The 22,276-nt window shown below is 39.3% G+C and overlaps 1 protein-coding gene across 6 annotated transcripts in view; it reads left to right on the top strand.

Moving 5' to 3' along the window:
* CHUK (component of inhibitor of nuclear factor kappa B kinase complex) overlaps positions 1 to 22,276 on the top strand; it is a 45,300-nt gene that overhangs the window by 15,345 nt on the left and 7,679 nt on the right. For all 6 annotated transcript variants that reach the window (XR_011649002.1, XR_011649003.1, XM_004459189.5 and 3 more), the window contains exons 12-16: positions 8,457 to 8,580; positions 8,990 to 9,141; positions 10,017 to 10,078; positions 11,071 to 11,180; positions 12,259 to 12,308. Coding sequence is in view for 4 of the 6 variants with exons in the window: in XM_004459189.5 (XP_004459246.1) it covers positions 8,457 to 8,580; positions 8,990 to 9,141; positions 10,017 to 10,078; positions 11,071 to 11,180; positions 12,259 to 12,308 (498 nt within the window). In the remaining 2 variants the exon portion in view is untranslated. The remainder of the gene's footprint in view (positions 1 to 8,456; positions 8,581 to 8,989; positions 9,142 to 10,016; positions 10,079 to 11,070; positions 11,181 to 12,258; positions 12,309 to 22,276) is intronic.

Genomic DNA, 22,276 nt, shown 5'->3' with positions numbered 1-22,276 from the left:
ATGTGGTAGACGGACGCCCTAACCACTGGGCCAAGTCCGTTTCCCACATTTCCCTTTTCAGTCATACTCAGGATATATATTTTATTGCTGTTAATTGCATTCACAGTGTCTTGCTACCATCACTAGCATCCATTACCAAAATATTTCCATCATTTCAAATAGGAACTATGCACATTTTAAGCCTTAACTTGTCATTCCCTATCCCCAACCTGTCCCCTGGTGTCCTGTATTCTAGATTCTGACTTGACGTGTGTTTATTTTAGTTGTCTCAAATCGATGAGATCATAAAATATTTGTCCTTTAGTATCTGGCTTATTTTACTCAACATATCTTCAAGGTTCATCCATGTTGTCACATGTATCATTCTTTTTTATAGTGGAATAATATTCCATTGTATGTATTTACCACATTTTATTTATCCGTTCATCTATTTTTTTTTTTGAAAGATTTATTTATTTATTTATTTAATTCCCCTCCCCTCCCCCGGTTTTCTGTGTCTGTTTTCTGTGTCTTTTTGCTGCGTCTTGTTTCTTTGTCCGCTTCTGTTGTTGTCAGCGGCACGGGAAGTGTGGGCGGCGCCATTCCTCGGCAGGCTGCTCCCTCCTTCGCGCTGGGCGGCTCTCCTTACGGGTGCACTCCTTGCGCGTGGGGCTCCCCTACGCGGGGGACACCCCTGTGTAGCAGGGCACTCTTTGCCTGCATCAGCACTGCGCTTGGGCCAGCTCCACACGGGTCAAGGAGGCCGGGGGCTTGAACCGCGGACCTCCCATGTGGTAGATGGATGCCCTAACCACTGGGCCAAAGTCCGTTTCCCTATCCGTTCATCTATTGATGGACACTTGGGTTGCTTCCATCTTTCGGCAATTGGGCATAATGTCACCACGATCATTAGGGTGCAATATCTGTTTGAGCCCCTGCTTTCAATTCTTTTGGGTAAATAAATACCCACTTAATAGGTTTGCTGGGTCATACAATTGTTCTAGTACTTATTTATTTCTCTCCCTACCCCACCCCCCAGTCCCCTGGTTGTCTGCTCTCTGTGTCCATTTGCTGTGTGTTCTTCTATGTCTGCTTGTATTCTCATTAGGTGGCTCTGGCAACCGATCCTGGGACCTTCTGGAGTGGGAGAAAGGTGATCACTCTCTTGCGCCACCTCAGCTCCCCTGTTCTGCCGCGTCTTCTTATTTTCTCTCCTGTGTCTCTTGTTGCGTCATCTTGCTGTGCCGGCTCTCCACATTGGCCAGCACTCCTGCAAGGGGTGGATTTTCCCGCGTGAGGCCGTATTCCCACATAGGCCAGCTTGCCCTCATCAGGAAGCACTCAGTATCGAACTCTGGACCTCCTACATGTAGATGGGAGCCCAATTGTTGAGCCACATCCCTTTCCCTGTTTATTTTTGTGGTTCTTCATTGTGGTTTTGATTTGCATTTCCTTAATGGCTAGTGATAGTGATCATCTTTTCATGTGCTTTTTGGCCATTTGTATATCTTCTTTGGAGGGATATCTGTTCAAATCTTTTGCTCATGTTTTAATTGGGTTGTCTTTTTGTTGTTAAGTTGAAGGATGTCTTTATATATATTGGACAGTAATCCTTTATTGGCTATGTGGTTTCTTCCACTGTGTAGGTTGTGATCAAGTCCTTTGAGGAACAAAAGCTTTTTTTTTAAATTTTCACGAGGGCCCTATTAATTATTTTCTTTTGTTGCTTATGCTTTAGATGTAAAGTTTAAGAAACCATTGCCTAACAATTTACAGTTCTTTATCATAATTTATCAGCCTCTTCCTCCTGCTGTTCCCCAGATGCTGTTTTTCTGGCCTCTGGAGTTTCAGAATAGCTGTTTCAGACAGTCCCTACCTGTTCAGTAATTGTTTTGGGGAAGGACTGAGTCATGGAGTTCCCTACTTTGCCATCTTCCCTGGAACTTCTCCCCTTATAATTTCTTTTGAAGAAGTTAAGTGTTTCACCAATTTATGTCTAACCAAAAACTAAAATACAGCATTTCAAAGTCAAAATTGAATGAAAGAACAAGTGTCTTTCCTCTTAACTTTTTATTAATCTTATTTTTAAAATTTTTCATTTAAGTATAATTTAATACAATGAAAGGTCCAGATCCTATAGTTCAGTGATTTTTGACAAATGTATATATCCGTATAATCCACACAGTAATCAATATATAGAATATTTATTTTATCTTAGAAAGTTCTCTCATGTCACTTTTCAGTCAATTCCCCCTGCCTCAGACTTTTATTTTTTAATAGATATTTTAGAACAGTTTAGATTCACAGAAGAATAAAGCAGATACTACAGAATTCTTATTGTAGCAGCACCCCTACCACAGATAGTTTCCCTGTTGTTAACATCTTACATTAGTGTAGTACATTTGTTATAATTAATGAACCAATATTGATACATTGTTATTAACTAAAGTCTATAATTTACTCTGATCTCCCTAGGGTTTTTTTTGTTTTTGTTTTTGTTTTTGAGGAACAGGGGTTGAAACCTGGGACTTGCACAGGGGAAGCAGGCACTCAACCACTGAGCTACATCCGCCCTCCAGATCTTGTTAGTTTTTAATCTAATGTCCTATTTCTGGCCTAGGATTACATCCAGGATACCATATTACATTTAGATGTCCTGTCTCCCTAGGCTTCTGTTGGCTTTGACAATTTTTCCAACTTTCCTTGTTTTTGATGACCTTAACATTTTTGAGGAGTATTGGATAGATACTTTGTAGGATGTCTATTGGAATTTGATTTTTTTCTCATGATTAGGCTGGGGTTATGAATTTTTAAGAGAAAGGTCACAGAAATACAGTGCTATTTTCATTACATCGTATTAAGGGTTTATGATTTATGACTTTTTGTTGACTTCAATAACCTGGCTGAGGTAGTATTTTTAGAAGTCTCTCTACTATAAAATTTGTCTTCCCACCTGCCTCTTTCCATATTGTACTCTTTGTAAGAAAGCCACTGTGTTCAGCCCACACTTAAGGAGTGGAGAGTTATGCTCCCCCTCCTTTAGGGTTAAGTAGCTATATAATTTATGTGAAATTCTGCTTGGGAGATTGATCTCTTCTCTCCCATTTATTAATTTATTCCATCATTTATATTAATGTGGACTCATGAATGTTTATTTTATACTTTGGCATATAATCCTGTAGTAGTTTATTTGCTCAAATTGTTCTAACTTTGACCATTGCAGTTCTTTCACTTGGCTCCTATTCCTCTTTCACATCCCACATGAATGTGTATTTCTAGGGAATGGGTCGGTGGGGAACAGTTAATACTTCATTACTTTCTGGTACTACAAGATGTACCAGGCTCATCTTGTTTTTTTCTTGCTCCACTCTAGTCAACCATTTCTCCAAGGAACCGTGGTTCCTTTTATTTGCGAAGGTTTAGAAACCAAGATCTGGGGATTAGTTGTGCCTGTTGCTCTTTGATATTGTTTCTTTTAGGGCTTCTCGGGCTTTATTTTTTTCAGCCTTTCTTGTAACAACCTTGAGAAGGAGATTTGTTAAATTTTTTATGGTTGAATAAAAATTTATTTAAAAATTCCTTTTTGACATTTAGATTGTTACTATTTATTTATTTATTCCTCCCCTCTTGCGGCTTACTTGCTGTCTGCTCTTTGTGTGCAGCTCCCTGTGTCTATTTGCTACGCATTCTTCTGTGTTTTTGCTTGTCTCCCTTTTTGTTGCGTCACCTTGCTGAGTTGGCTCTCCACAGCGCTTGCGGGCCAGTGGCATTCTGCTGTGCTTGTGGACCAGTGGCTGTCTGCAGTGTGCGGGCGAGCCTGCCTTCACAAGGAGGCCCCGGGATGCGAACCCAGGGCCTCACGTGTGGTAGAGTGGAGCCCAACTGATTGAGCCATAGCCACTTCCCACCCCATAAGTTTTAATAAGTTGTGTTCTTGTTTCCTTTTGTCTCGATATATTTACTAATTTCACTTACAATTTCTTCTTTGACTCACTGATTATTTAGGAGTATATTATTTAGCTTCCATACATTTGCAAATTTACCTCTTTCCTGTCTATTATTGATTTCCAGTTCTATTCCATTATGATCTGAAAAGGTGCTTTGAGTAGTTTCAGTCTTTAATTTTTATTGAGACTTGCACTGTGACCTAACATATGGTCTGTCCTGAAGAAAGATCCATGAGCACTTGAGAAGAATGTATAACCTGCTGAATTTGCATGCAGTGTTCAGCATATGTTTGTTTTTGATTGGGGAGTTTAGTCCATTCACATTCAATGATATTACTGTCAAAGCATTATTTACTTTCACCATTTTATTCTTTGGTTTTCATATGTCATATCTTACTTTCATCTGTCTTTTTACTCTTTTGGTTATCCTTTTTACTATTCTTTCTTCTATACTACACACCTGGTCTCGACTCCTGTCTTTTTCTTTGAGGCTGTAAGGCTTCTTTTAATATTTCCTGCAAAGGTGGATTCTTTTTTACGAACTCTCTTAGTTTCTGTTTATTTGTGAATATTTTAATCTCACCTTCATATTTGAAGGACAGTTTTGCTGGATAAAGAATTTCTTGGCTGGCAGTTTTTCTTTATCAGTATTCTAATTGTATCATACCAGTGCCTTCTTGCCTCTATGGTTTCTGATGAGAAATCCGCACTAAGCTGAACTGGGAGTCCCTTGTATGTGATGGTTTGGTTCTCCCTTGCTGCTCTGAGAATTTTCTCTTTATCTTTGACATTTGACATTCTGAGAAGTATGTGCCTTGGAGTAGGTTTATTCATATTTGTTGGGATATGCCACACTTTTTGGACATGTAATTTAATTTCTTTCATGAGAGTTGGGGAAATTGTCAGCTATTATTTCCTCAAATACTCTTTCTGCCACTTTTCCCTTTACTTCCCCCTCTGGAACTCCCATGACACGTCTGTTGCCCCCGTATGTTGCTACCTTTCATGTTATCATTCAACTCTCTCGGCTCCTGCTCAAGTTTTTCCATTATTTGTTTTTTTCTTTGCTTCAGTTTCAGCTGTTCTGTCTTTGGTATCACTTATTTTCTCTTCTGTCATTTTGAGTCTACTATTGTATGCCTCTAATGTGGGTTTTTTTTTTTTTTTTTCTGGTTCAGTGACCAGGGATTGAACCCAAAACCTCATATATAGGAATCTAGCGCTCAACCATTGAGCTCCATTGGCCACCCTGAGTTGGTTCTTTTATTTATTTTGCTTCTTGTTAATTTTTTCTATTAGGCACTGGGAACTGAACCTGGCTCCTCCCAAGTGGGAAGCAGGCGCTCAACTGCTTGAGCCACACCTGCTCCCCTCTAATGTATTTTTTTTAAAGATTTATTTTATTTATTTATTCCCCCACCCCCTCATTGCTTGTACTGTCTGCTCTGTGTCCATTCACTGTCTGTTTTCTTGTCCTTCGCTGTGTGCTTTCTCTGTCTGCCTGTCTTCTGTTTAGGAGGAACCAGAAACCAAACCTGGGACCTCCCATGTGGAGAGGGACACTCAGCCACCTCAGCTCCCTGGTTTGTTGTTTCTCTGGTCTTTTCTCTTTGTGTCTTCTTACTGTGTCACCCTGTTGTGTCAGCTTGCTGTGCCCTCCAGTTGCACCAGCTTGCTGTATTGCTCATCTTCTCTAGGAGGCACCAGGAACCAAACCTGGGACCTCTTATATGTAGGCATGACCCCACTTGAGCCACATCCTCTTCCCTTTAATGTATTTTTATCTCACCTATTGTTTCTTTCATTCCCATGAGATCTGTTACTTTTTTCTTCATGTTTTCAAGTTCTTTTTGCTTGCTCAATATTTTTTGTTATTGTTGCCCCCTTGCCATCTGTTTCCTTATTTGTTTTTGCTCATTGTTTTTGTTTGTTGTCTACTTGTTGTTTTTGCATGTTGTCTGCCTGTTTTCTTTAGGAGGCACCAGAAAATGAACCCAGGACCTCTCGTGTGGAAGGCGGGCGCTCAACTGCTTGAGCCTCATCTTCCTCAGTGTCTTCTTGATGTTGGTTATCTCTTTAGCTGTATTGTCCTTTAACTCATTAATTTGACTTTGGAAATTTGTGTGCAACTCGTTGATTATTTCAGATACTGTCTCTTCTGGGCACTTTGATATATTCCTTTTCTTTGGCCATGTCTTACATTTTCTTAGTATGGCTTATAATTTTTTGCTGATGTCTAGGCATCTCATTAGGATGGTGAATTTATTCATATGCTCAGTTTCTTTCTCTTTTGTAGGGATTTACTAGTGGGAGGCTGTGTATTACTACTCTTCTTTGATTCTTGGTTCAACCTGTTCTGGGTCTCTAGTACTTTCCCTGTTAGTTGCTCAGAACTGGGCTCCAGACCTAGTTATGGGTTGCAGACTCCACTTCCTATGTCTTGGAGAGGGAGGGCTTGAAGGCTGGAAAAAGCCTTTGTGAAAATATTTACTTTTACTTTCCTCATGTGCACTTCGTTGGTCTACCAGCAGATGGCGCACTTTGGCAGCCCTCTTCCCTCAGTGCCTGGTTGGAGTATATTTGCTGCAGCATGGACTGGATCAATGTGATAGAGGTTTCCGCCTGGAGACCAAGAGCCTAGTATTTCAAGCTTTCTCAGAGGCAGTTCTCCGATCCTTGGGGCAGCTCCTTCCCTTTTCTTGGGTCGGAAATAATTCCACTCCCCTATGTGTCTTCCACAATCAGTCCCAGCCAGTACAGGGAGAGATTGAGAGAGTCAGATCACTTTAGTCCTGGATCTGTGTAGTTCCAGATCTCTGAAGTTCCTTGCCAGCTCCCAAGGTAAACAATAGCATGGTCCAACCTGGCCTGGAAGGCCTCATGGGACACAGGAGATGAAATATGTGGGTCAAAAGCTGGGTGAGCCTTAGGCGTGTACCTCTCTCTCCCCTTTCTTGGGGAGGTGGATCCTTGGGACCCCCTTCATAGCCAGATACCCCATGGCCTGAGAATTAAGTGTCTATAGTATGGGGAGGTTGGGGGCAGGAGCAGCTGCCGCTTTTAACTCACAGCTTTGCTGTTGGAATTCTTTTCCTTTTCCCTTTCTCTTTTGGGCTGTATCCAGCCTTCCCCTGGTGTCCTAAATGTTAGAAGATATTTTTCCAGATTGTTTCCACCTGTCCTCTAGCTATTTTTCTGGGGGAGAAGAATGTCCCGGGTCTTTGTAGGCCACCATCTTCTCCTAGACTTTAAGTGTTTGGTTTTTCTTGTCTATTGTAGGAAGCTACAGGAGGAAGTGCAGTTATATAAGAAATAGAAGAAAGGTTAATTAAGGCTATTAGTATATTAATAATTTTTAGGGCAGGCAAATATTTTTCTACTTATTTAGTTTATTATTTTTTAAGCCTTCTCAAGATAATGTGTGTTGTTGAGTATGAACACTAATGTGGCTGATTCTACCTAACCTTTCTCTGAAGGTTCTCACTGGAAAAGAATAGCAGAAAATATACCTACCCACCTCAAACAGTGGGTGAACTCTTTCGATCTTAGAGAATTATTTAAGGTTAAAATGAAATTTCATTGAACTACATATACCTAACATGGTTTTATTTTTATTTATTATTTTTATTTGTTTCTCCTGTCCCCATTCTCCCCATTTTCTGCTCTCTGTTTCCATTCGTTGTGTGTTCTTTTATGTTTGCTTGTATTCTCATTAGACGACTCTGGGAACTGATCCTGGGACCCTCCAGAGTGGGAGAGACACGATTACTCTCCTGTACCAGCTCAGCTCTGTGTTCTGCTCCATCTTCTTTTTTTCTCTCCTCTATGTCTCTTGTTTTGTCATTTTGCTTTGCCAGCTCTCTGCATTGGCTGGCATTTCTGTGCAGGACTGCTTTCCCTTGCGAGGCTGCCCTTTCACACAGGATGGCACTCATGCAGAGGACTGCATTTCCTCATGGGCTGGTGCTCCGTATGGGCCAGCTTGCTATATGGGCCCGCTTGCCCTCAGCCAGGAGGCCCTGGGCATCAAACCCTGGACCTCCTGTCAGGTACACAGGAGCCCAATTGGTTGAGCCACATCCGTTTCCCATAATTAGCAGTTATTGTCTTTCACCTTGTATGTTTTTCTGAAAATGGCTTTGTGGCCAAGAAGATGAAGTTTATTTAGAGAAATAAAAGCTGGTGAATTGTGGAGAAGATAAAACTTGATAGAAATTAAGAATTCGGATTGGTGGAGAGAAAACGAGTTTTTCAGGTTGGGGAAAAGCAACAACAGAAAGACAGATAAAGGAAAAATTGCAAATTCTGTGAGGGTAGTGATTATTTCTTTTTCATTTTTCCACTTCATATCTAGAACAGGATTTGTGTGTTGAAGTTGCTTGTAACATGTATAAAATGGTAACAGTGGTTCTTTCTTGCATTTATGGAAATGTGATTTGCATGGCCAGGAAATCACAAAGAACAATAAATGAACTCTTAAAATCTTAAAAAATAACTCCCCTCCCCTTTTTCCCATCTTCTTGTATATAGTACAGGACAGCAAAATACAGCTACCAATCATACAGCTGCGTAAAGTATGGGCTGAAGCAGTGCACTATATATCTGGGCTAAAAGAAGACTACAGCAGGCTCTTTCAGGGACAGAGAGCAGCAATGTAAGCAGATTTTTTGTTTATAACTGCAGTGTGATGAATATGGTATGCTCAGGAATTAAAATTGCTAGTTTTCACCAGTTAGTATTCCATGAATGACTGAAAATTTGGGCCAATTTTGAAATGTAATATTCTGATTTAAAGACTAAAGAATTCTTACTAATAGTCTGAAACCATCCAATTGCAGTTGCTCGAGGGTAGTTCCTGAATGGTTCTAGTATAAGAAGATTGTTTTATTATAGAATATCACAGGCAAGAAGCTTTTTGGAGATCAGATTCTAGAGGTCAGCTATTTCTTATAGATTGATAATAGAAAGTTAGGCTTCCAAATCATGGCAATTTATGTTTTTAAATTTTTCGTCCAGTGTTTCATCTCTGAAATGCTGATATCTTTTTCCCCCCTATGATTTAGGTTAAGTCTTCTTAGATATAATGCTAACTTGACAAAAATGAAGAACACTTTGATCTCAGCATCTCAGCAACTGAAAGCTAAATTGGAGTTTTTTCACAAAAGCATTCAGCTTGACTTGGAAAGATATAGTGAGCAGATGACTTATGGGATATGTAAGTGCTTTTGGGTAATGTGTGTGAAAAGGGTATATAGACTCTTGAAGCCATCTGCTGTCTTGCCTTCTTGACTCACAACCAGTTATTTCACATACAGAGATATTCATGTTGAAACAAGAGGCAGAACAACTCATATCCTAAATCATAAACCATGTTTGTTTTGGATTTAAGCTCTACTTTTTTGGTAAACTCTTAATTGAGCAATTTTACATATTTTTCACAATTGTACTACAATTACTTGGCTCCAGGAAAGTACAGAAGTGACTTAAGAATTGGTGTATTTCTAACTTCATTTAAGAATAAATACAAAGGCTATACTAGGGTATATTATCTTAGCCAGGAGAATCTTTGCTGCAGTTAGTAACTCAAATAATTTTAGGGCTAGTTTCTTTCCATACTACCTTGTATGGAGTCCCACTCTTTTTTATTGCACTAAGCCTCCAAATTCTCAGTATTTGACTCTAGGCTTACCTACCTTCAGATGTACTAGGGAAATATAAAAGGCAGACTTAAAGTTTGAATAAACTGAAGGGGTTATCACCAACATTTGTTTTCTGTCATGAAACAAATCCTTTTCTTGAGAAACAAATACTGTTTGTACACTTGTCCTGAGCAAGATATGTACATCTCAGAATAAACTATCAGCAGTGTCCATTTGGGTGGATAAATTGACCCACTAGATCTAGTCCTATGATTGATATTTTATTTCTGTTTGTGATAGTTTTATAGGCATTCTAGTGAATAACAAAAAATTATAATTCATTAAAATATCTCTGACTATATTTGTGATCTATAAACTTTTTTTCCCCAATCAAATACTGTAAGAGCTATGGCTATTTCTGAGAAAACCAATTCTCACTTCTTTTTTTAAGCCTCAGAAAAAATGTTAAAAGCATGGAAGGAAATGGAAGAAAAAGCCATTCACTATGCAGAGGTAAAAACCTCATTTTGTCTATTAATTCCTGAGGTCTTTCTTAGAAATTTCCTTTGGTTTTGGTATGTAAAGGATATTTTTCTTGTCATTCCTGAATATCTGATAAAGATCTAGTAGGTGCTTTGTGCATATAGTGGGAGGTACTGTAGTGGATAAGAATAAGGGCTTTGGAGTGGGGCATTGAGTAAATCGCTTCGCCTTTCTCAGCATCAGTTTCTTTATTATATAATGAGGACAATACCTTTCTTAGAAAGGTTAGGATCAAATGAGTGTCAAAAATAGATGGAGATTATCACTATTATTTTTATGACTGGTTTAGATAGGGTGACTACACATCCTGGTTTACCCAAGACAGTCCCAATTTACACCTTGTGTTTTGCCATGATTATCAATAGTACTTCCCTTCAATCTGAAAATAATGCCAGTTTGGACAGTAAATTATATGGTCACCCAGGTACAGATCATTCTCTAGGTAGCAGATTCTTTTTTCACCCTGTACATGTGTCCATGGTTCCAATAGATTGTTCTCCTTGATGCCAAAATACTTCCCTACTTTTGTTGGCTAAGTTGAGGACATGAATAGGACAGTTGGTATCCTAGAGTGGAAAAACCAGTGTCTTTATCACTGTGTGTCCTTACTCAAGGCAGTCAGGAATAAGAGGCAGTGAAAATCAGTGCTGAAATGCAATACCAGTGATTTTGGTGGCTTCTTTTTCTCTGTCTTGGTAGTGACACCTAACTTTTTAGAAGGAGAAAGCAAATGGCCAAAGTTTACTGTTAATAGAGAAGAGAGAAGCATAGGCATAAGTATGTTCATATGTGAAAGATTAAGCTTCAGACTCTGAAGAATAAAGAGGCTTTAACAAATCTATGTTTCATAAAATTACGTAGACCTACAGCAACAAGTCATTCTCTGTCGTTAAGGTTTGAGTTCTGTTCTGCGTTGTGGGGTTGTTAGCCTGTCGTTTCCTTTATTTCCCACAATATTTTAGGTTGGTGTCATTGGCTACCTAGAGGATCAGATCATGTCTCTGCATACTGAAATCATGGAGCTACAGAAGAGCCCTTACGGCAGACGTCAGGGCGACTTGATGGAATCTCTGTAAGAATGTACTTACGTTGTGTGCCATAGAGTTGGTAATTTTTTGTAGACAATTTTTTTTTCTGCTTAGATTTTATAAGTTAATCCCCTCTGATTCTTTTCTATAGTTTTCCTTTCCCCAAATATATTGGTACCATATTTAAACAGGAAGTTTTTTTAGTCCAGTGAATTTTGGAAATAACTTTTGGGGTTGACTTTGTCTTTTTTTTTTTTTTTTTTTTTTAAGATTTATTTTATTTATTTCTCTTCTCCCCCTCTCGCCCCCCGGTCTGCTCTCTATGTCCATTCACCATGTTCTTCTGTGTCCGCTTGCATTATCTGGCAGCACTGGGAAGCTGTGTCTCTTTTTTGTTGCGTCATTTTGCTGTATCAGCTCTCCATGTGTGCGGCACCACTCCAGGGCGGGCTGCGCTTTTTTCATGTGGAACATCTGTCCTTGGTGGGGGCGCCCCTGCATGATACGGCACTCCTTGCATGTGGCAGCACTGCATGTGGGCCAGCTTACCACACGGGTCAGGAGGCCCTGGGGATCGAACCCTGGACTCTCCATATGGTAGACAGACGCTCTATCAGTTGAGCCACATCTGCTTCCCTTTTTTTTTTTCCTTTTTAATCAAAGCATCTTTTCATGTGAATGTTAAGAATTTTCCAAGTATGCTAATTTTCAGACAGTTTCTCTATCTAACAACCTTTTGGTCCAAGGTCCATGTTCTCTTAAATGCCTAAAGAAAGTTAACTTCTTAAGTATTTGGATTAGGAACTTTGTATTTTTTTCTCTACTCATAGGCCATGATTTTGTCCATTTGAGTGTTTCTGGTGCAAGGATGTTGTATATGTGGTGATTAGATCAGAGCAGAAATGAAATATGTTAAACTTGTGTTTTAAGATCTTATATAATTCCTGCTAATTACTCAGAGACATGCTCTTGCTTATTACTCAGTGAAAATATTCATTGGCAATATATACTTGTTCTTAAATGAGATCATTATCCAAGTAATCAATGTTGTTTAAGTTGTAGATTATTGTCATCATTAAATTGTCTTCACACACAGAAACGTTTTTTTTTTCACCTTTGTAGGGAGCAGCGTGCCATTGATCTATATAAGCAGTTAAAGCACAGACCTTCAGGTAAGACACTTTTATCATAGCTCATGAAAGCATTTTAGAAAACCATCACTAGCTAACAAATATGGGGGAATGGATTTTAAACAAGTTTCAGTTTTGGCACTGCAGTTGGGGATGTTTATGGTACAACAGCTTTAAGTTTGTGAGAATTTAAGAGATTGGAAAGAGAAGGTAACAAAGAAATTTGAAGTAGAAAAGTTTTTTTTTATTTTAAAAAAATTTATTGAAGTATATCATTCATACATGAACATACATAAACAATAAGCGTATAGGTAAAAGTTGTAAACTTTGCAAAACAAACATGCATAATATCATACAGGGCTCCCATACCTTGCATTGGTTCCCACCACCAAGATCTTTCAGTTGTGAAACATTTTTTACAGATATTACGGAGCATCATCAGAGTATCACTGGTAACTGTAGTCCCTATTTTATGTTTGGTGTATTTTTCCCCTGACCCACTCTATTAATTTTTTTTGTTCATAAACCATACAGTTTATCTACAGTGTATGCTTAATGGCATTTGGTAAAATCACAGAGTTGTGCATTCATCACTTCAATCATTTCCATTACTCAAATGGAAATTTCCATTTGAGCATTTCCATTACTCAATGAAAGAGAAAAAAAACAATCATCATACACATGTTAGTACTACTAATTACAAATTTTATGATGTGCTTCCATTATTTCTGTCCATTTCGAAACATTTACAAATAACTTTTTACCAATTCTGCACAGATTATTTCTCAGCTTTCCATTCTCTAACCACATTCTATTCTCTGGTGACTTATATTCTCATTATTAACTCCATGAGATTGCTCGTTATATTTAGTTCCTAGTAGTGGAATCACATATCTGTCCTTTTGTGTCTGGCCTGTTTCACTCAATGCAATGTCCTCCAGGTTCATCCGTGTTGTCATAGGCCTCATGACTTCATTTCTTAACAACTGAGTAATATTCCATTGTGTATGTATACACAGTTTGTTTATCCACTCATCAATTGATGAACTCATGGGTTGTTTCAATCCTTTGGCAATTGCGAATAATGTTGCTACGAACATCAGTGTGCAGATGTTTTTTTTGTGTGTCACTGCTCTCAGATCTGGTTATTGCCAGGCCCCATAATAGATTCTTATCTAATTTCCTTAGGAACTACCAAACATACTTCCACAGTGGCTGTACCATTTTACATTCCCACCAACAATGAATAAGTGTTCTTATCTTTCCATATCCTCTCCAACACTTGTAGTTTTCTGGGTTTTTTTTTTTTTTTAATAGCGGCCATAATTGTAAGTGTGAAACAGTATGTACCAGTGACTTGCATTTCCCCAGTAGCCAGTAATATTGAACATTTTTTCATGTATTTTTTAACCATTTTTATTTATTTACTTTTGAGGTAACTTGGTCAGGGATTGAACCCAGGACCTTGTATGTGGGAAGCTAGCACTCAACCACTGAGTCACATCAGCTCCCCTTAGTTGGTTGTTTTGTTTGTTTGCTTGTTTTTGTTGTTTTTTTTTAGGAAGCACAAGGGACTGAACTTGGGACCTCCCATGTGGGAAACAGGTGCTCAACCGCTTGAGCCACATCTGCTCCCTGTATTTCTTTTTTGAAAAATGTCTATTCAGGTCTTTTGCCCATTTTTTCCTGGGTCATTTGTCTTTTTATTGTTGAGTTGTAGGATCTCTTTATATATCGTGGATATTAGACCTCATCAGATGTGTGATTTCCAAATATTTTCTCCCATTGGGTAGGCTGCTTTTTCACTCTCTTCACAAAGTCCTTAGAGGTATGGAAGTGCTTAATTTTGAGGAGGTCCCATTTTTCTATTTTTTCTTTTGCTGCATGTGCTTCGGGAGTAAGGTTTAAGAGACCCCACCTATTACAAGCTCTTGTAGACATTTCTGTACATTATCTTCTGGGAGTTTTATGGTTCTGGCTTTTATGTTTAGGCGTTTGATCCATTACGAATTGATTTCTTGTACAGGGAATGAGATAGGGGTCCTCTTTCATTCTTTTGGTTATGGATATCCAGTTCTCCCAGCACCATTTGTTGAAGAGACTGTTCTGTCCCAGGAAAGTAGACTTGGTAAACGTAAAACCACTTGACCATAAAGGTGCAGGATTTTGACTGGGGTCATGTTCAGTCTATAAATCAGTTTAGATAGAAATTATATCTTCACAATATTTAGTCTTTCAATCCATGAACATGGAATGACCTTCCATTTCTTTAAGTCTTCTTTGATTTCCTTTAGCAGTGTTTTGTAGTTTTCTGAATACAGATCCTTTTCATTACTGGTTAAATTAATTCCTAGATAATCGAGTTGTTGGTTTTTGTTTTTAAAGATTTATTTATTATTTACACCCTCCCCCTCCCCCATGTATTCTTCTGTGTCTGCTTGTCTTCTCTTTAGGTGGCACCGGGAACCAATCCTGGGACCTTCTGGAGTGGGAGAGGCACTCGATCTCTTGCGTCACCTCAGCTCCCTGGTCTGCTGTGTTTCTTTTTGTTGCATCACCAGCTTTCCGGGTGGGCCAGCACTCTGCATGGGCCAGTTTGCCTTCACTGGGAGGCCCTAGGAATCAAACCCTGGATGTCCTGTATAGTAGATGGGAGCCCAATCACTTAAGCCACATCTGCTTCCCTATTTGAGTTTTTTGGCTATTATAAATGGAATTTTTTTCTTGATTTCCTCAACTTGCTCATTACTAGCATATATAGAAACTACTGATTTTTCCATGTTGATCTTGTATCTTGCCACTTTGCTGAACTCATTTATTAGCTCTAATAGCTTTGTTGTAGATATTTCAGGATTTTCTAAATATTGGAGCATGCTGTCAGCAAATAGTAAGAGTTTTACTTCCTCTTTTCCAATTTGGATGCCTTTTATTTCTTTGCCTTGCCTAGTTGCTCTAGCTAGAACTTCTTGCACAATGTTGTAATAACAGTGATGACAGTGGGCATCTTTGTCTTATTACTGATTTTAGAGGGAAAGCTTTCAACCTCTCCCCGTTGAACACAGTGTTGGCTGTGGCATTTTCTTATGTGCTCTATATTATGCTGAGGAATTTTGCTTCTATACTTATCTTTCTTTCTTTTTTTTTAAAGATTTATTTATTTATTTCTCTCCCCTTACCCCCTGTTGTCTGTTCTCTGTGTCCGTTTGCTGCGTTGTCGTCTTTGTCTGCTTCTGTTGTTGTCAGTGGCACGGGAATCATCTTGTGTCAGCTCTCCGTGTGTGCGGCGCCATTCCTGGGCAGGCTGCACTTTCTTTCGCGCTGGGCAGCTCTCCTTACGGGGCACACTTCTTGCGCGTGGGGCTCCCCTACGCGGGACACACCCCTGTGTGGCACGGCACTCCTTGCGCACATCAGCACTGCGCATGGGCCAGCTGCACACGGTATACCTGTCTTTCGAAGTGATTTTATCAAGAAGGATGCTGGATTTTGTCAGATGCCTTTTCTGCATCAACCTAGATTGTTGTGGGTTTTTTCCTTTGATTAATGTGGTATATTATGTTAATTGATTTTCTTATGTTGAACCACCCTTGTATACTAGGAAGAAAACCCACTTCATCATGGTATATAATTCTTTTAAAATAATGTTGGGGGGGGGAAATGCTGTTGGATTTTTATTTTGTTTTTTTTTTTTTGAGGTACTGGGGAATGGACCAGGATCTAGTATGTGGGAAGCCAGCACTCAGTCACTGAGCCACATCAGTTCCCTGAGCTGGTTTTTCCTCATTCATTTTGCTTATTGTTTTTTTGGTTTTTCTTTTCAGGAGGCACCGGGAACTGAACCCGGGACCTCCCATGTGGAAGGTGGGCTCTCATTCACTTAAGCTACATCTGCTCCCAGATTAGCAAATATTTTGTTGAGAATTTTTATATCTATGATCATTTTAGAGATTGGTCTGTAATTTAATTGTAGTGTCTTTATCTGACTTTGGTATTAGGGTAATGTTGGCTTCATAAAATGTGTTGGGTAATTTTCCCTCCTTTTAAATTTTTTGGAAAAGTTTAAATAGGATTGTTGGTTTTTTTTTAAGATGTATTTTTATTTCTTCTTTCCCCCTGCCCCTATTGTCTGCTCTCGTCCATTTGCTGTGTGCTCTTCTGTGACCCCTTGTATTCTCAGCAGTACCAGGAATCTGTGTCTCTTTGTTGCGTCATCATGCTGTGTCAGTTCTCTGTGTGTGTGGCGCCACTCCTAGGCAGGCTGCGCTTTTTCGTGCAGGGTGGTTCTCCTTGCAGGGCGCATTCCTTGCACGTGGTGCTCCCCTCTGCGGGGGGTGCTCCTGCACTCCTGCATAGCATGGCACTCCTTGGCATGACAGCACTGTGCATGGGCCAGCTCACTACACAGGCCAGGAGGCCCTGGGTTTGAACCTTGAACCTCCTATATGGTAGGTGCACGCTCTATCAGTTGAGCCACGTCCATTTCCCTATACAGGATTGGTATTAATTTTTCTTGAAATGTTTGGTTAGAATGCATCTGTGAAGCCATTTGATCCTGGACTTTTCTTTGTTGGAAGAGTTTTCATGACTGAGTCAATCTCTTTACTTCTGGTTTGTCAAGTGACTCTATTTCTTGTAAATTCAATATAGGCCGTTTGTGCATTCCTAGGAATTTGTCCATTTCATCTAGGTTATCTGATTTGTTCATGTACAGTTTCTCATAATATCTTACGATCATTTTATTTTTGTGAGGTCAGTCATAATGCCCTTCCTTTCAATTCTGATTTTATTTATTTGAATCTTCTCTCTTTTTTTGTTAGTCTTGCTCTAGGGGGTTGTCAATTTTATTGATCTTCTCAAAGAACCAGCCTTTGATTTTGTTGATTTCCTCTATTGTTTTTTTTGTTCTCAGTTTCATTTAATCTGCTCTAATCTTTATTCTTTCCTTCTGCTTGCTTTGGGAATGGTTTGGTGTTCCTTTTTTACTTTCTCCAGTTGTTCAGGTACCTCTTTCTTCTTTTGTAATATAGGCTTTTAGGGCTATAGATTTCCCTCTCAGGACTGACTTCTCAGTATCACATAAGTTTTAATAAGTTGTGTTCTTGTTTTTATTCATCACAATATATTTGCTAGTTTCACTTAGAATTTCTTCTCTGATCCATTGATTGTTTAGGAGTATGTTTTTTTAGCTGCCACACATTTGTCAATTTATCTCTTTCCCATCTATTATTGATTTCCAGTTTCAGTCCATTATGATCTGAGAAGGTGCTTTGTATAATTTCAGTCTTCTTATACTGAGACCTGTCATATGACCTAATATATTTCTATCCTGGAGAAAAATCCATGAGCACTTGTATAACCCACTGAGTTTGGGTGCTGGTGTTCTGTATATGTCTGTTAGATCTAGCTAGTTTATCATATGGCTCAATTTTTCTATTTCCATGTTGATCTTCTGTCTAGCTGTTCTGTCTGATGATTTTAGTGGTATGCTCAAGTCTCCAACTATTATTGTAGAGTTGTTTAAAGTCTGTTTTTTTCCGATATTAAGATAGCTACCACTGCTTTTTTTTTTTTTTTTTGGTTACTGTTTGCAATGGGGAGTGTCTTTTTCCAGCCTTTCACTTTCAGCTGGTTTGTATCCTTGGGTCTAAGGTAAGTCTCTGGTAGGGAGCATATGGATGGCTCATGTTTTTTAATCTATTCTGTCAGTGTATATCTTTTTTTTCTCATGTATCATTTCTTTTTTTTTAGCCTATATCTTTTGATTAGGAAGTTTAATCCATTCACATTCAATGATATTACTGTAAATGCCTTATTTACTTCCACCATTTTATTATTTGGTTTTCATATGGTTTCATATGTCATATCTTATCCTTTCGGCTATTCTTTCTTTTATACTCTCCTCCAAGTCTCAGTTCCTATCTTTTTCTTTCAGGTTATAGGTACTTCTATTATTTCCTGCAAAGGTGGATTTTTTTTAATGAACTCTATTTTTTCTGTTTGTGAGTACTTTAACTCACTTTCATAGTTGAAGGTAAATTTTGCTGGATAAAGAATTCTCGCCTGGCAGTTTTTCTCTTTCAGTATCCTAATTGTATTATTCCATTGTCTTTTTGCTTCTGTGGTTTCTGATGAGAAATCCACACTAAGTCTTACTGGGAGTCCCTTGTATGTGATGGCTTCCTTCTTCCTTGCAGCTCTGAGAATTTTCTCTTTATCTTTGACATTTGACATTCTGAGTAGTATGTCTTGGAGTAGATTTATTCCCATTTGTTCTGATTGGGGTACGCAGCGATAGTTGTACATGTAAGTTCATTTCTTTTGGGAGAGTTGGGAAATTTTCAGTCAATATTTCCTCAAATACTCTTTATGCCCCTTTTCCCTTCTCTTCTTCTAGAACTCCATGACACGTATGTTGCTGTTTTTGTGTTATTCAGCTCCCTGAGCCCTGCTCAGTATTTTCCTTTTTTTCTCTCTCTTCTACTTCAGCTTAATGTTTTCTCTATCACTTATTTAATCTTTTAACATTTTGAGTCTGCTGTTGTATGCATCTAATGTGTTTTTTTCTCACCTATTAGGTCTTTCAATCCCACGAGCTCTGTTACTTTTCTGTTCATGTTTTCAAATTCTTCTTTGTGCTCACTCAGTGTCATCTTAATGTTGTTTTTCTCTTTAACCATATGTCTTCCAACTCATTGATTTCATTTTGGAAATTTTGTGTGCATCTCATTAATTGTCTCAAAGCCTGTCTCTCTTCTGGGGCTTTAATGTATTCCTTTTCTTGGGCCACTTTTTTCATTTTATTAGAATGGGTTGTAATTTTTTGCTGATGTGTAGGCATCTGGTTAGGATGGTGAATTTACTCAGATACTCAGTTTCTCTCTCTTTTGTAGGAATTTAATGGTAGGAAGCTTTGTGTTACTGCTGCTTTTTGATTCTTGGCTCACCCTGTTTTGGGTCTTTAGGATTATCCCTGTTAGTTGCTCAAATCTAGGCCATGGATCCAGCAATGCATTGCAGACCTGTTCCTTAGGGCCTTGGAAAGGGAGATTGTAAAGGCTGGGCTTACTTTCTTACTTCTTATTTTTTTGTGAGATACTAGGGGCCGGGGATTGAATCTGGGAAGCCAGCACTGAACCACCAAGCCACATCAGTTCTTCTGAGTTGGTTTTTTCTTCCCCCCCCCCCCCTTTTTTTTTTCCTAGGACTCACTAGGAACCAAACCCAGGACCTCCCATATGGGAAGCATGTGCTCAACCACTTGAGCCACATCCGCTGTCTTATTTACTTTTAATTTACTCATGTGCACTTCCTTGATCTGCCAGCAGCTGGTGACCTTTGGCGGCCCTCTCAGTTCAATGCCTCCTTGGAATGTGTTTGCTGCAAGCTGGACTGGATCAGTGTGATAGGGGCTAAGAGCCTCGTAATTCAAACTTTCTCAGAGGCAGTTCTCCAATCCTTGCTGGGAGCCATGTCTCTTTTCCTGGGTAGAAAATAATTCCACTTCTCTCTTGAGTCCTCAACAGCCAGTCCTGGTCAGTAGAGAGAGGGAATGAGAGAGTCAGATTTCTTTAGTTGTTTGCTGTTTCCCAACATAAACAATGGTGTGGCCCCACCCAACCCAGAAGGACTCATGGAACATAGCAGACCAAATATGTAGGTCAAAAGCTGAGTGAACCTTAGGCTGTGCTTTTAACTGTCCTCTTTCATGGGGAGGTAGATCCCTGGTGCCCCCTTGGTAGCCATCTGCCCTGCAGCCTGAGAATTCTAAAGTGTCTATACTAGTGGGGGGGAGGCTGGCAGTTGCAGCTACGGTTTTTAATTCTCAATTTTGCCATCGCGATTCTTTTCCTTTTTCCCTCTCTCTTTTGGGTGGTGTCCAGCCTTCCCCTGGTGTCCTAAACCCTAGAATGTTTTTTCCAGGTACACCCTGCCTGTCCTCCAGCTATTTTTCTGGGAGATCAGAAAGTCCCGTTTCTTTCTAGTCCACCATCTTCCCAGAAGTCTGAAACTAGTAACTTGAATTCTTGTTTGGGCACTTTACTAAACCACATCAGGCAAATCACCTTATTCTCTGAACCTCAGTTATCTCTTCTGCCTAATTTTCCTAACTCAGCAAATGTGTTGTGGCAATGTATTTGGGCTGATGTTTGAAACAGTGCTTTGAAAACTCTAAGTATTATGGACATGTAAGGTATTATCCTTTAGTTAAAAATTGATGTTTTTTTTTTGTTTTTTTTTAAGCTTTATTTATTTATTTTCTGCCCTTCTTCTCCTCCCACCCTGCTGTTTGTTTGTTTTTTGCGTCTGTGTTGTCTTCTCTTCTCATTTTCTCTCCTCTAGGATTCACCGGGATTTGATCCTGGAGACCTCTGATGGGAGAGAGGTTCCCTGTCAGTTGTGCCACCTCAGTTCCTGGTCTCTGCTGCGCTTTACCTTGACTCTCCCCTTGTCTCTCTTTTGATGCATCATCATCTTGCTGCGTGACTCACTTGTGCGGGGAATTGGCTTACCATGTGGGCACTCATGCTGGCACTGGCTCACCACACAGGCACTCGTGCTGGTACTGGCTTGCCGCATGGGCTTGCTTTCTTTTCTTTTTTCACCAGGAGGTCCCAGGGATCAAACCCAGGACCTCCCATATGGTAGGTGGAACTCTATCACTTGAGCCACGCCTGCTTCCCAAAATTGATTTGTTTTGATGGGTTACAAAATAAAGGAGAGGTGAAGTCTGAAACCTCTTTTCTATATACCTAAGTTGTTAAATAAGTTATAAGTTTTACATTTTAAGATTTGCAAGCCATAGCAACTCATGCAAATTAATAAATGTGTGAGATTGTATTTAACAAATAACACAGTCTTCACTACATTGGTTTTTATTGTAGTAGAATTTGTTAGATTTGTAAATACAGACGTTTATGAAGTGCACATAAAACAGGCACTTAATCCTACCTGGGTGTCGGATGGTTAGAGGAGGATTCCTGTAGGATGTGACATCAGAGATGAGCCTTAAAGGAAAGTAGCAGTAGCCAGGTGGAGGAGGGCTGTTTTACATTCACATGTAATTTAAAAAACATGTATGTAACACTGTAGCATGTTTGAGGTAATGCACTGTGACTGGAGTGTAGAGTTTAGGTGGGGAAGAGAGATGTTGCAGGATTGTGAAGGCTCTGATTTGTCATGGTAAAGAGTTTGGATTTCTTCATGATAGCAAAGAGGATCCGTAAAGAGTTCGAAGAATTCTAAGCAGAGGAATGACATGATCATGTTAGCATTTTAGAAACACTGTTCTGCTGGCGTAAATGGAGTAAAGTGTGGCTAGGCTAGAGATAGCAGCATCAATTAAAAGCTGTTGGAATAATCATAGCTCAGTGTAGGGTAGACTTTGGCAGTAGAGTAAAGAGTGGGAACAATACAGACTAGAGATATTTCAGTTGTTATTACACTGATGGTGTTGGGTAATGGGATTGAATGTGAGTGGTTGGGAGTAAGGAGCCAGTGATGCCTCCCAAGTGGCTAGAGCAGCAGGCGTATGTTAGGACCATTCAGCATGATAGAAAATGCAGGAAAATTTACAAATTTGATGTGAAAAGTTGAGTTCATTTTTCTAGATACTGATGTTAAGGTGTTGGGAAACATTCAAATAGATGTCTAGTAATTTATGTATACACACACATGTGTGTATATATAAACACATGCATGCATACTTATATATATGGATTCAGCACAGAGATTTGGGCCATATATATATAGCTATTTTGAGAGTATTCAGGCATAACACTGAAGAAATCTGTAAAGTGGGCTAAGAAAGCCAAGGATGGAATCCTAAGAAATTCCAACATTTTAGAAGTGAGTAGAAGCAGAGGAGCCTGCAAAGAAGACTGAGAAATTGTACCACATGTACAGGGAATGGTATGCTAGAAATGGAAAGCGTTTCAAGAATAAAGTCATCAGTAGGGTGAAATGCTGCAGAGGTGTAGATAATGAAAAACAATGATAATACTCAATGGACT

The sequence above is a fragment of the Dasypus novemcinctus genome, chromosome 6 (genome assembly GCF_030445035.2).
Source record: "Dasypus novemcinctus isolate mDasNov1 chromosome 6, mDasNov1.1.hap2, whole genome shotgun sequence".
Lineage (NCBI taxonomy): Eukaryota > Metazoa > Chordata > Mammalia > Cingulata > Dasypodidae > Dasypus > Dasypus novemcinctus.
This window is presented reverse-complemented; position numbering and strand designations above follow the sequence as displayed.